This window comes from Leguminivora glycinivorella, chromosome 17 (genome assembly GCF_023078275.1).
Source record: "Leguminivora glycinivorella isolate SPB_JAAS2020 chromosome 17, LegGlyc_1.1, whole genome shotgun sequence".
NCBI classification, from domain to species: Eukaryota; Metazoa; Arthropoda; class Insecta; order Lepidoptera; family Tortricidae; genus Leguminivora; species Leguminivora glycinivorella.
In genome coordinates, this window is record NC_062987.1 from 7874824 (window position 1) to 7888375 (window position 13552).

Genomic DNA, 13552 nt, shown 5'->3' on the forward strand with positions numbered 1-13552 from the left:
GAGAACATAAATAATTAAAACCAAATTCAAAGTTAATCGTTGTAGTAGTTTCGAACTAAAATTGCTTGACAGACAAACAGGCGGACATACGCACCAATTATTCCTAGGTACAAAACCAAAAATGAAATAATAATTTTATAATCTCAGTTGTCAACTCAGTCCTTGGGCATTTCCATATCCTCATTAAGTAGCCGAAAAAGTACATTCCGTCGTCGCGTGCGCGGCCCCGCCTGAGTCGAGACACGGCACGCCCACTCCGCCCCCCACTAATTATTAACCGGTTGTAATTAAACCTGACCGGTGGCGCCACCTGTTACTCGACGAACGTCATAGTTTATTAATTTTGAGATCTAGTTCCGAAATGTGGGGTAAATATTGTGACGACTATTGTCGTGGGCAGCAAAAACATTGACCATAGAGAATTTAATAAGATAGCTGTCATATTCTGAATAACTGTCATCGAGTGTTCTCGGTAGCTTAACAATACGAAGACGGCAGTCAAGATTATTATTTTTGCAATAATTTTCAATGAGTTAACATGTAAGTATACGTTTAAAATAAGTTCCAGTTCTTATCTTCACAATTAGAGTAGGTAAACTTACAACTATGTTCTTGGCTGTGAATATCACTAATTTGTGTGCAGGTAAGTGAATTCGTCCAAGTAAAGTAAACTGTAAACTTTGAGCAGAATTTGTTTGGAGCATTCCAAGAATGCATAAAATTTGGACAGCCTCAAAGTACAGTACACATGAGAGTCATTTTCGCTAAAAAAATAGAGATGTCAACAAGATATTTCCATAAAAGCAGTTCTACCTATGTATTTCTACATGCTTGTATCCCATAAAGGGGTAGGCAGAGCATATGAACTACTAAGTTTCAGCGTCTATGTATTTCTCCAGGTATAAATCTATATGTACCTAGGGAGCGTGTTGACTGAGAAAGGTGGAGCGGACGACGACATCGACAGCAGAATAAAAAAGGCGAAGGCTGCGTTTGCTCAGTTAAAGGCCGTCTGGGAGTCAAATGTGCTCACGCGTCGAATCAAGCTTTCCCTCTTCGAATCCATAGTGAAATCTGTGCTACTGTTTGGCTGCGAAACGTGGAGAGTGACAAAGGGCCTAACGAAAAAGCTCCAAGTATTCGTCAACAAGTCCCTGAGGTCGATCCTTCGCGTTTTCTGGCCAAACACTATCCGAAATCAAGACCTGTGGAGTATATGCCAGCAAACACCCATTGACGAGGAAATCGCGACACGAAAATGGAGATGGATTGGACACACTCTTCGGAGAGGGGAAAGAAATAATGCGAGCATTGCTTTCGACTGGAAACCGCAGAATGCAAGCCGTGGCCCCGGGCGCCCTGTTCACTCATGGAAGCGGTCCGTCGAAAATGAGCTACGAGCGGCTGGTCTGAGCTGGAGCGAGGCCACGAGGGTCGCTGAAGATAGAAAGGCGTGGCGCGAGCTTGTGGAGGCCCTTTGCACCTCTGGGGTGCCTTAGGACTACAACAACAACAACAACAACATAAATCTATATTATAAAATATTTATTTAGTGTATTCAGAAGTTCACTAGCCAAGATAACAATGGGCTGTAAAATTTTTTTTTCATTCCGATATATTTATCTTTTAATTTGGTAATGTTATATTTGGCTAAAAATAACAATGTACTCCAATACTTACATTTTCACTGATTTCGATTCCAATTACTATGTTTACATCAACATATTCTATAATTATGTCAACTACGAGCGAAGTTTATTTTTTTACTATAGATTAGGTACCTACTTATCAAAATTCGTAAGTAGTGTTATAATTATAAAAATACTTCACTGTATGTACGTCACCGGCTTAAAATGTAGGCCTCGCAGAATGGGTATGTACTATCTACTGGTCGCTTACAATTGGGCCAAATTACGCCCCGAAATGGCATAACCAATGCTTAAGCTTGTCCGTTTAGCATCCCCGTATAATTCCAGACCGGTTGTGGCCATCTATTTCAGATAGGCTAATGCCTTACTTCCGCAAATTATAGCAAAGTGCGGCTAAACAGGTTCTACAACGGACGGGCTTTAAATGTATGATAAGTTGCTAGATTAGTGACTGAAGAACGTAACACACCTATACCAGCACAAAGATGTAACGAACACATTTCAATTAAAATTATTGGATAGGAATTTTTCTAATATACGAAGGCTACTGGCAGCATAGCAGAGGAGGATTTAATAAAATACTTTTGTATGCAATTGGGGAAGAAATCAAACTATTAACTAATTAAAAATATGCCATGAACTAAACAGTGCTATATCCAAAATATAACCAGTGGTTTCAGTGTCACGGCTAGTGCCCTGCCACCTAGGAGAAATGAAAACGTATCTGAGCTTTCCAGTAGCTGGGTCTGGAATTGAACTAGGATCCAGCAGATTACTCGTCCAATGCCCTCTGTTGGTCAAGTAGATAGGTGTAGGTAAAATTAAAAAAATTTGAAGTGAAACTTCTAATGCGACTTCCAAATGAGAGCGTTAAACGTTTAACGCTCAGTGTTGATGTTGCCAACTCGAATTATGAAAAACAACTCATTACGAAGTTTCACTTCTTCCTCGCGGAGGGACTCCACGCCCTATTTTTTTTTATTTTAGCCATTTGTTCCATTTACTCTACATTAAATTTAGTATATTTTTCTACCTTCCACAAAAACCAAGAAAATAAACTTACTTGCAAATCAAGTTATACGACAGCCCCTCGAAACATCCCGCTGAAACTCGACAAGAACATTGATTTTAATTATACCCCATTTGATAATACGTTGCATTCACAATTACTGTAATTACTGAAGACAAATATTTACCAAGTTGCATGTGATCTTTAGTTGTGCCCACGCTGACAGCCACTATTACTGCTTTTGCTCCCTGGGGCATGGCTAGTAGGAAGTTCAGTGAAATATTATTGCTTAAGTACCTTGAATACTGGCTGGAGAATTTATTTCTCTGAATACGCAATGTTATAAGTACAATATTTAATTGAGCCTACCTGTCTCACCTAAGGCATTATTAATAAACTATAACATGCATTGACAAAAAAAGTCCACAAGACAGGGGTCCATATTGAGAAATTAAATATAAAGTCATGGGACATTACATGTGAGGTGAGGGTTAAGTGCATAATCCCACAAACAAGTAGGTATTTTGTTCAGCCGGTAGTTCTGGGTTCAAATCCCGGCGAGAACATTATTTGTGCTACGGCCACAAATATTTGCTACTAAGTGGATGTGTTTTATTTATTAATATTACCTATAAATGAACAGATATCATTGTCTATGTACTCTCAACACACGCTTTATAACCGTGAGCCTTAGTCACTTTCCTTAAGAAATTCATGCAATATTTATTTTATTTATTCAGGTTTATTGAACAATATTTGATTCGATTAGCCAACATCTTTGATATCTTGCATGTTATTTAAACCAATAAGGCGTACCAACTTCACAATCACATCAATCACAGCTATTTTAGCCCACAGCCGCCCACAGTTGGGTACCCGCCTATTATTTCTCACGCCTCTTGCCTGTTTGTATTTGTTATGCATTAAAACAGTTATTTTATTACTCATACTCATACTCGAACATGGCAATAGGTACTTACAATAGCCTAAAAACGTGACTTAAGGGCCACATTCTAAAGTGTGTTATCTCACGCTTCGTTGTGTCAAATGTTTTGCAGATGTCCGCCTAACAGTACAAATACTATAAATAGAATAGTAGTTGTTAAACTATGATAAATATTAAGTTTTGAATGATTCACGGTTAGTTTCATTAGATTTATAGTGACCATCATGATTATCATTTTGATTTTTGTTGAGCTCCCGATATGTCGATGCATACATTAAATTCATGATCATTGATCAAGGTAAAGTCAAAAAAATCAAATAGGGTAGGTAATAACGGTCTATATCCCGGTCAATATTATAGTCTTATGAGAAAAAATATTCTGAAACTTATAGTTCATAAAATCATACGTAAGTATAATCATCTAAACAATTAAATTTTCATATAAAACTAAATGAAACCTATTGAATAATTGCAAATAAAATAAAATAAACAAAACCAATCTTGCACGTCCATTTTATCCTTTTCAAATCAAACAGACATACCGTAAACTTGAAACAAAATGAACAAAATATAACGATCCGATATAACACAGCGTAATCTTAAGGACATTAAGAATGGTTCCACATGTTGGCCCGGCATCGGCAGTTACATAATCAACTTAAAATATCTCAACCCGATATCGCAAATCGCAACCTTATCCCTTGTAGCGGAATAAACAGTTCACAGATTATCACAGTTGTTTCGTTCCCATACACGCCTACAACAACGTTAGGCCTATTACGGCAACATTAGCAATATCAAGCTTGGAACCTGCATACATTCGAATTAACATACTGATGCTTTCTGTATTTTGTGATAGCCTGTAATACGATAAACCACAAGAGACGGCATAAACATTCGTCTATTCCTTATGAACCCATTATACACTACAAAATATCAGATTTGAACTTGTCATTAGGAACAGTTCAGCTAATATTTATATAACGTACCTATTACGATTCGTCTATTCCAACTTATGAACCCATTGTACTACAAAATATCAGATTTGCTCCGTAACTTGTCATTAGGAACAGTTCAGCTAATATTTATATAACGTAAGACCATAATGCATAATATATCCATTTTTTGACGTGACTTATAGAACATTGGATTCAGTAGGTACTTGGTACTTACCTATACAGACATTCGGATTGGGGTAAGCTTGAAGAAACGTATGTTGTTATTTAATTTTTTTCAGTAAACGCGGTACTAAGATTAATGAGAGGTGAGAGTGTATAAACTGCAGAACAGGATAAAATACTTAGAGAACGATGGTAGTATCTAAATATACTCGTAACTTTACCTACATGTTTATTTTTAAGCACTGGTTTATTTACAGATTTTTTCGACGCAAAAAAAAAAAAATATAAAAATAAAAATGTCAATCAATCGAACTTGCCAATTTTAGCGGCAACTCTGTTAAATTCTTAAAAAGTTAAGGTTATAAATTGTGCCCATTAGTAATCGGAATTAAACCAAACGAAAAGCAGCCGAAAAAATGTCTACATTTAAGGGACTATCCTGATTCGAAGGCACATAAGGAATAAGTAATGTGCTCAAGTTCTGTAATAAATCTTAAAAGAATGCTTTGGCCGCTCCCAAAAGGATACTCGTGGAAGCGTTCACCTTCTATTTTCCCTGTTATTTATGGGCCTATGCTTTATGCTAGAACCGCGAGCCAAGAATAAAATGGGTAACTAAAATATATGGAACTATGTTACAATGACAGCGAAATTATCAAATCGAACACAGTCAACCAAGCAAGGGAATCTTTAGGTATCTAAATCCGACGTTTGATTAAGTTACTTGTTTTAATTGAAATGCACTATTTTTATCTTAAAAGATAAACAGGGATTTTAATAAAATAGTAATAAATTTGATAAGGAAGCAGGCGGTTGCTTTAAAGCAAACATCTAACGCAGGTAGGACCGCCATTTTGTTAATACGATATCAACCAAACAAAAAGCCATTTCACTTATCTTATCTCACTAGTGATTTATTCGACAACGTCCAACCTGTTGTCTACGTATATAAGTAGCTGGGACTCCCAAATGTTAGTTCTATCTTCCATTTACACGTAATTTACATTAAGATGCTTTCTAATTTGCATGTCAGAATAACCTTTTCATAATCGTCACGTTGGTGGCTTCCAACTTAGCGATTAGCCTAATGGATTTCTCAATTTAATGAACTCCAAACTTGGTAATTGGCTTTTAAAAAGATAGGACCAAATTTACGATTGGTAACTTTTAATTTTTGTTACCTTCTTTTCTTCGACCGTTCAGATTTTTTCCGACCCTCCTTAATCAGAGATTGTATTGTCGTGGACCGTTATTTTAAATATATTCCGGTTAAGTACTTAAGCCCGCACGCTCAGTCTAACAACAGTGATTGAAATGAAGGGTTCCTTGGGGTTCTCTGACGCACAAATCTTTTTGTTTGATCAGGCGTTTGTTGACAACAAATTCGTTGACGTTAATCCTCAGACAATGGCAGTGTTCCATCAGAGAACCAAATGACGGTCCGACCAACGGTATCCTTTTTAAACAATGCTAAATCCGCAAGTTAATATTTATTTAAAGGATTCTGTTAGTGAGATTCCATTCAGGCGTCAAATCGATGAAAGTTTAGCCAAGCAAGTACTTTACAAAACGAGCTTTTAAATGGTTTGGACGGAACAAAGAAACTTTTAAGATTAAATCCAGCATTCCACGAAGAGAGAAAAAACAAACATCGATTCGCATTTAAGAATTATCCAATAAAAAGGAGAATCGTCTGGATATGCGTTTATAAGGGCCGCTACGAAACATTTGAAATGTGTCAAAAAACTCTTTCAAGGTGTCAAAGCCGTTCGTTAGGAGACATTTCATTGAAAATATTTGAAAATTATCTAAATTGGCACTTGGATTCATTTTTTTTTGGTCGCCCTGATTAAAGTTATTGGTCTTGTAACGAATTGAAATAAAATTAATTAACTGTTATAATTGACCAATTGTTGTTGTGTAGTGATCGATGGCTATAGCAGTCACTTTTGTATTTACCTATAGATAATGTTTGTGAAATGAAACGAAAACTATAATTTGGCAGACATATTTATTTATACTCGTTTAAGTTCAGCTTCATCAAATAGCACGTAATATTTATTTACAGATCGAGTAAAGGTACAAAATTAATCACAAATAAATAACTTTAATTAAGCGCTTAGCATAAACTATTCAGATTTTGGTTGTTTGAACCCAAATTTGTTCTTAGGAAGAGACAAATTTTGGTTTCTTTATATTCTCGGTTTTGCACTACATGACAAACTTAAATTATTAAGTACACGTTTAAAGCTAACATCAACTTTAAACAAATAGACTACAACATGAAATTTGATGATTATCAGCGGTATTTTACACGTTAATATGTATGTAGAAATTTATCTGCTTCAGAAAGTATAGCTAAATGTCATACTTTGTATCTGTCTGTAGGAAATGTTATACCGTTTTGCAAAGAAAAATAAGAGAATATACGAAATGTTTGCTTCCTTTATTTACATACATAATGCTTAGATTATTTCTGTTGACAGACAACAAAAATATAACCTCTTTGCCGTGTTTTTACAATAATTTTATCATGCTTTTATATACAATACACATGTATCTATTTATTGCTGAAGAAGACATCGTAAGTTCACTAGAATGAGTCAGGTCATCCCCATCAAAAGTATTTTAGTAAAATATATCTAATTCTATATTTAACTAAACAATAATAAGGACTAGTTGTAGAAATAGTTCTAATTTTACTGATAATACTATAAAACCTGCATTATTCATATCGAGATTGAAAACTATACCAAACAAATAGACGTCCAACATTTATTTATTTTGCGTTACATGTATCTATAGTCACTTTATGTACAAGCAGTACAAACCAATCGAATATTTAGAAAATTACTAATTTGATTTACTATTTTGTTCTTAACATATTTACAATTCTAAAGTTTCTGGTGTTAACCTTACTGTGATTCATAAATACATTTATAGGTATATTTTTTAATTTACAATCGCCTAAATCTACATAAAAGAATTTTCACATAAGAAGATAATTTATTACATAGCATTTACAACAGGTGACTTACAAAAAGTTCATAACGAAAAGTCTAAACGTAAATCACAAAACACCTCATCGTTTTTCAAACCAGCGTCACTATTTTCACTTGTCCAAATACTTTTTTTATATATCACATACGAAATTCCACTCCATTGCTTCCTTGTTCGTAACTTGTCAGTGTCCACGAAAATTCGTTCACTAGTTTAGGAACTGTAGGTACTGTTTTCTACAGACAGCATGTCGAAGCTGTGACGTCACACAACGACATCCCTTGAAGCAACTTCATTGTTGGGTGCCTCCGGAGCTATCACAGGTTGGAAACAATGAGCTGCGGGCGCAAAGTCTTCAACTAGCTTCCGCTTGAGCACAGATGACGATCCTACATAAACGTTGGTCCCAGGGAATGTACCTCGTCGTCTCCGCCGCCACAATACAGCGGCAAGCACAGCCAGACCAAAGGCGATCATGGCTGACAAGCAACCTAATACTAATTCAGAGTCAGGTGCTCGCTCGGGCACGCGCTCTCCTCTCATTGAACTAACAAGGACGGACATAAGTCGGTCACCTTCGCTGACCTGCACGTCTTGCACGCTTTCAGTTGAAACACGTTGAGCTCGACTCGTATCGATGGTCATCGTTTCTGATCTCTCGTTGTCAACGCCCGGCGTTCTAGAAACTAGTTCTACTTGGATATGGTAAATAGTGTCAGGCCATAGAGAAAGCGTTACTCGAGTTGAGTCTGTGAATAGGTTTCCTTTTAGTCCACCTCCATCGACTTCCCAGGTAACAAGGTATACGCCGCGTGCTATTCTTGGTTCCCAAGCGATTTCACCAATTACGAGTACTTTCTGGTGAATCAAGGATATTTCCTTTAATGTCCATTTGTGTTGGTCGTGATTTGATGAGTTGGAGTCGTGAGCGACCCAGGTTTCGTCTGGGCTGTAGATTGTGACGAGACCGAGTGGGTCCACGACTAGGACGCGAAGGAGAGCTCCTTCGTTGTTGGAAGGTACCCTCGTGGCGAGCGATTGGGTTTGAATGATTTGTCTCCACGGGCCCTCGGCAGCCCGTCGCATGACGACATAGACGAGGGGTGTAGGGCGGGACGTGGCGCGGGGCGCGGGGGGCGGCCAGCGGGCCAGCGCTCCGCTAACGCGCATGACTCCCTCGCCTTTCGTGTGGATCACCGGCTGTGTCTGCGATGCCCTCGCCGCTTCAGCGTGGAACTCACAGGCCACTTTGCATCCAGGGAACTGTAAACAAAATGAAACATGAATAATATGCAACGACAAGTGGTTTCTGAATGCTCGTTATAACAAGGAACTTGTTAAAGCCACTATCGACTTGCAATGTAGATCAAAGGTTTCTTGCAATTTGTATTTGTCACAACTGCATTCCTTCGTAGCGTGTGCTTTGTCATCATTATTACGGATGTCTTTGGAACAACGCGTTACATTACAAATTATGGAGGTACAGTTTGATATCTAATTATAATTGATCGGTTTACTTACGCAGATGTCCTTTTCTTCACAGACGGCTCCCCATATTTGGTAGTTAGACTGGAGAAGCTCGCAGTTCTCCCAGCACTGCAACAAAAAATTTAAACTGTTATAAAGTTACTTAATTGGCACTTTAGGATGATAGGTCCGCGACATCAAAACGATAGCTCATTAATAATACCTGTTATTTCCATTAGTATCAGTAAATTATGGAAATCGTTTCGTTTAATTATTCCACGGTATCGTTATCAGTTGTTTCATGTAACCTACGCGTATAGTCGCTACACACGAAACAAGTTCGGAAAGGCAGTCGTTAGTGCAAGAAATTAATCACTAGGCGAAACGGTCAAAATATTTTTTGTCAGGTCATTAATAATCTAGTTATCGTATCCACAGACTAGAAGTGTGCTGGCATTTCAAATATAGAATCATTTACGTCCCTATTTAGAATGAACAACAATTACAATCCAATTAAAAGCAATGATAAAACATAGGTTCGTTTTTGACTTTATTTGTCTCGGGTCAATTGCCATCAATTGATACAAGAGTAAGTAACATCATCTATAGCAACAGAACGTTATTCGACAAATATATAAAGCCGAAACAGAACTTGTATCCCCAGTGGAGTTTAAACAAAACAGCACTCCAATTAAGGAGCGTCGTAATTGACGCCTGTATCTAGCCAAATTTCACGACGGTGGCCGAATGCAGCATTTGTCATTTTGAACACTCATTAGTTCGAGTTGACGCTAACTTGACGCCAGCTTTCGCCTCGCTAAGCTTTAATAATTATAAGAACCAGCCGCTGATATTAATTGCTGGTATTGACAAAACGCTCTGTCGCTCCGATTTCGAGGATGAAATTAAACGCTTTCGTATTTCGTATTTTAATTACTGACGAAATAAATTGCTAAGTTAATTTTGTTACAACAATGCTTTATTAATAACATTTTTACAATTGATTGAGTCCCACGGTAAACTCAAGAAGGCTTGTGTTGTGGGTATTCAGACAACGATATACAGAGTGGGGCCTGTAACAAAGGCGAAGAATTGAACTCTAGGCTATTCTCCTTATACTGATCAACATTTGTTCGGCGACTTTTAAAAATAACTTGTATTTTGATTTTTATCACCCTTGAAAGTTTTTTCTAAGAGGTAATGTATTGCGAATTCTGTTAAGTCTAAAGTGTGACAGACAACGTCAATGACAACAATAATAGCGTACATTGAAGCTAATATTTATTTTGTATGAAAAATTAAAAATTTAAAGACTTCATAATTTTTAAAAGTCACTGAACAAATGTTGATCAGTATAAGGAGAAAAGCCTACAGTTCAATTCTTCGCCTTTGTTACAGGCCCCACTCTGTATATACCTACATATTTATAGATAGAATACTTTTTATTGCCACACCTTAGCAAAAGATACAGAAAAAAGGTACAGTGGAGACAAAACAAAATATTATAAATAGAGGCAGATAACAGGCGGCATTATCGCTAAAGAGCGATCTCTACCAGACAACCTTTGGGTAGCGGAAATAAAAAGCATACCTAATCAAAAAGAATACTTAGGTGTTACGAAGAAATAAAAAATCATAATTCTTCTAATTTCCAACACACATATAAGATAATATACATAGACTAGAAGAGAGTATGTAAATATAGATTCAGAAATTAATGAAATTATGCAGTTCTCATCAAATGACAAATTCCCGGCATTCAAACCCTTTATGTAGCAGAAAACACAACAACATAACGACAAAGTACTCAGAAACAAAGTCGCTTATTTGAATTAGTACTTAGCACATTGCCTACAAACTGTAACCGAGGAGCGTCGTAAAACCAACTAACCACGGGTTTAGAGACTACCATTATCAATAAACTCTGTCAGCATTTGTGAGTTATAGCTGAAAATTTATTTTCCAAGAAAAATGCATACATAATAAATAATTTAAATACAGATGGTAATTTTAGAATGTTAAAAACAAAATTAAAATTATTATGTTGTAAAACATTCATATTTTACGCTGGTTTTGAGATTTGATTACCAACGGGTCATAGGAATCCATGTTTACGAGTGAGCTTCATTATTATATCTCATAAAATACTCATGGAGTCGTTGGCTAGAGTCTGAGAAAGTTCTGTGATTTTTAAATATAGGTATTATTCTTTGCCTTTTTACACATACTTTTAATTTTGTTTTATTTGAAACAATTTGCCTTTTCGCAATTTCAAAATGGTATATGTATTTTCTAATACAACCGTATTTACCTATGTATACGTACTTCAATAAGTTCACATATTTGTGGACACGTATGCTATAGCATACGCGTAGTCATTTGTTTCCTTTGGTCTATGACAGATGACATCACTAGCCGTCCGTTAAGGTAGGCTTTCATATTTTGTTTTAATATTGATTATATGTATTTGTTGCTTTGACACATTGTTTCATATAAAATAATTATGGTCAATTTTACAGTAGGTATATTAGATAGGTACCCACTGTAAATTAACTGAAAATATAACTACTGTATATTTACATAATTATATAAGAAACTAAGACTAAACTAGCTAGCTAATATCTAAAATAGGCCCTTGAGGCATTGTACCAAGGATGCTGGCGATATTTCCTCGCAGTATCGCAATGCTGATACGTTGTGCGAGTAAGCCGCCAGCTCTTCGGTCACCAGTTACCTCAACTAGACGCTTTTTTATTAGATATGAATTGATTTATACCTAAAATCAAGCATTCTTAGAATATATTTAGATAATTTGTTAATAAATATACATAATATCGAAGACATATAACTCCGTATAGACAGATAAAGTCTAAGGAAAAAACGTACCTCAGTACTCTGGTAATTCCGAAAGGGGAATCTTGATATGATGGAAATAATGTTGATTTTTGTGCGACTTTCGAAATTAGACGACTTTCGGAATTACTCTAGTGCACCTTACCATACTGAAAATGTACGGTGGCCTAGATGGCGTTACACCTTTGGGGTACCCTCAGCTAGATGGCGCTTACGAGTATATTAATATTTGACATTTTAACACATACTAAGCTAAGAATATGGGCCAAACTGTCAAAACTGAGGTTCAAAAGTTCTAAGCATGTGTCAAGAGATGGCAGTCTATGCACTGTGATTACACATTTATTTTACTTCGACAGTAACTCTTTAATAATACTTGATCCTCTTTGATAATATATACAAGTATTATACTAGTAAAGGAAGATAGTACTCACCATAAAGCAATCTGGGCCTTGTAAACACGATGACTCCCCGCTAGCCCGTGGCATTGCAAACTGTGAACAAGCAAACGTTATGTCAGCGTACATGTATAATTGTATAAGACACACAAATCTTGAATAACCTAACCACAAAATTAAAAATTAAAAAAAAAAAAAACCCTATATAGTGGACCGATTTTCATGAAACATGGCTAAGAACACTCCCGACTCAGCTTTCAAACAAAAAAAAACATCTAAATCGATTCACCCGTTCGGGAGCTACGATGCCACAGACAGACACACAGACAGACAGACAGACAGAATACAGACAGACAAACAGACACGTCAAACTTATAACACCCCGTCGTTTTTGCGTCGGGGGTAAAAATAGTGCATCCGAATTTGCAGATGTAACTCTGTGTTGATTGCAGAGTACGTAGAATTAATAATATAAGATTGGAAAATAAAACGACAGTCTGTGACAAGTCGGATGTAGTAAAAAAAGCAATAAAGAGCGATGGAACCGACCTAGCTCCTGTCAGGCACAAAGTTAAACCATTCGTCGAATCGCACGTTAATATAAAAGGGGGACGTTTAATTATTTGCTGGAGAACCAATACATCGCTCTTTATCGAAGGCAGAGTTTAATACCCCAGTAAAAAAGCGAGCAAAAAATAAAATGTCGATTCGAGCACCAAGTTTAATGTATTTGATAAAAGTGACAGGCATCTGCTTACCGTCGGTCCGTATTTTTAATTGCCTGATACCGACGGAATACGGGTCCTGACACTTTGGCATAATACCAAAGCTAAAGTACTTACAATGTTATACAAAAAAGTTATAGTGGCAACTTTGAAGTGCTTTTTGCAAACTCGATAAATGTAAAGCAAGACATCATACGGTAAACGTAAATTGTTTTAATTATAAATAATTGCTAGGCAGCTCTTGTGACAGTAAATTATACAGTACTCTATAAACATGTTTGGCATTTTAAATACTTCATATTGAGTGACATTAAAATAAAAACGTTCATCCCATACAAATACATAATATCAGATCAGAGACTTCTGAATGCAACGAAGTTGTAA

General features: G+C 36.4%; 1 protein-coding gene across 1 annotated transcript in view; it reads right to left on the reverse strand.

Moving 5' to 3' along the window:
- Positions 1-6719: 6719 nt before the first annotated feature.
- The window catches only part of LOC125235476, a 44446-nt gene continuing 37613 nt past the window's right edge, over positions 6720-13552 (reverse strand). The window contains exons 2-4 of the mRNA XM_048142048.1: positions 12480-12539; positions 9247-9321; positions 6720-8988 (exon numbers count right to left, since the gene is read on the reverse strand). Of these exons, the coding sequence (XP_047998005.1) occupies positions 7990-8988; positions 9247-9321; positions 12480-12539 (1134 nt within the window). The 3' untranslated portion in view covers positions 6720-7989. The remainder of the gene's footprint in view (positions 8989-9246; positions 9322-12479; positions 12540-13552) is intronic.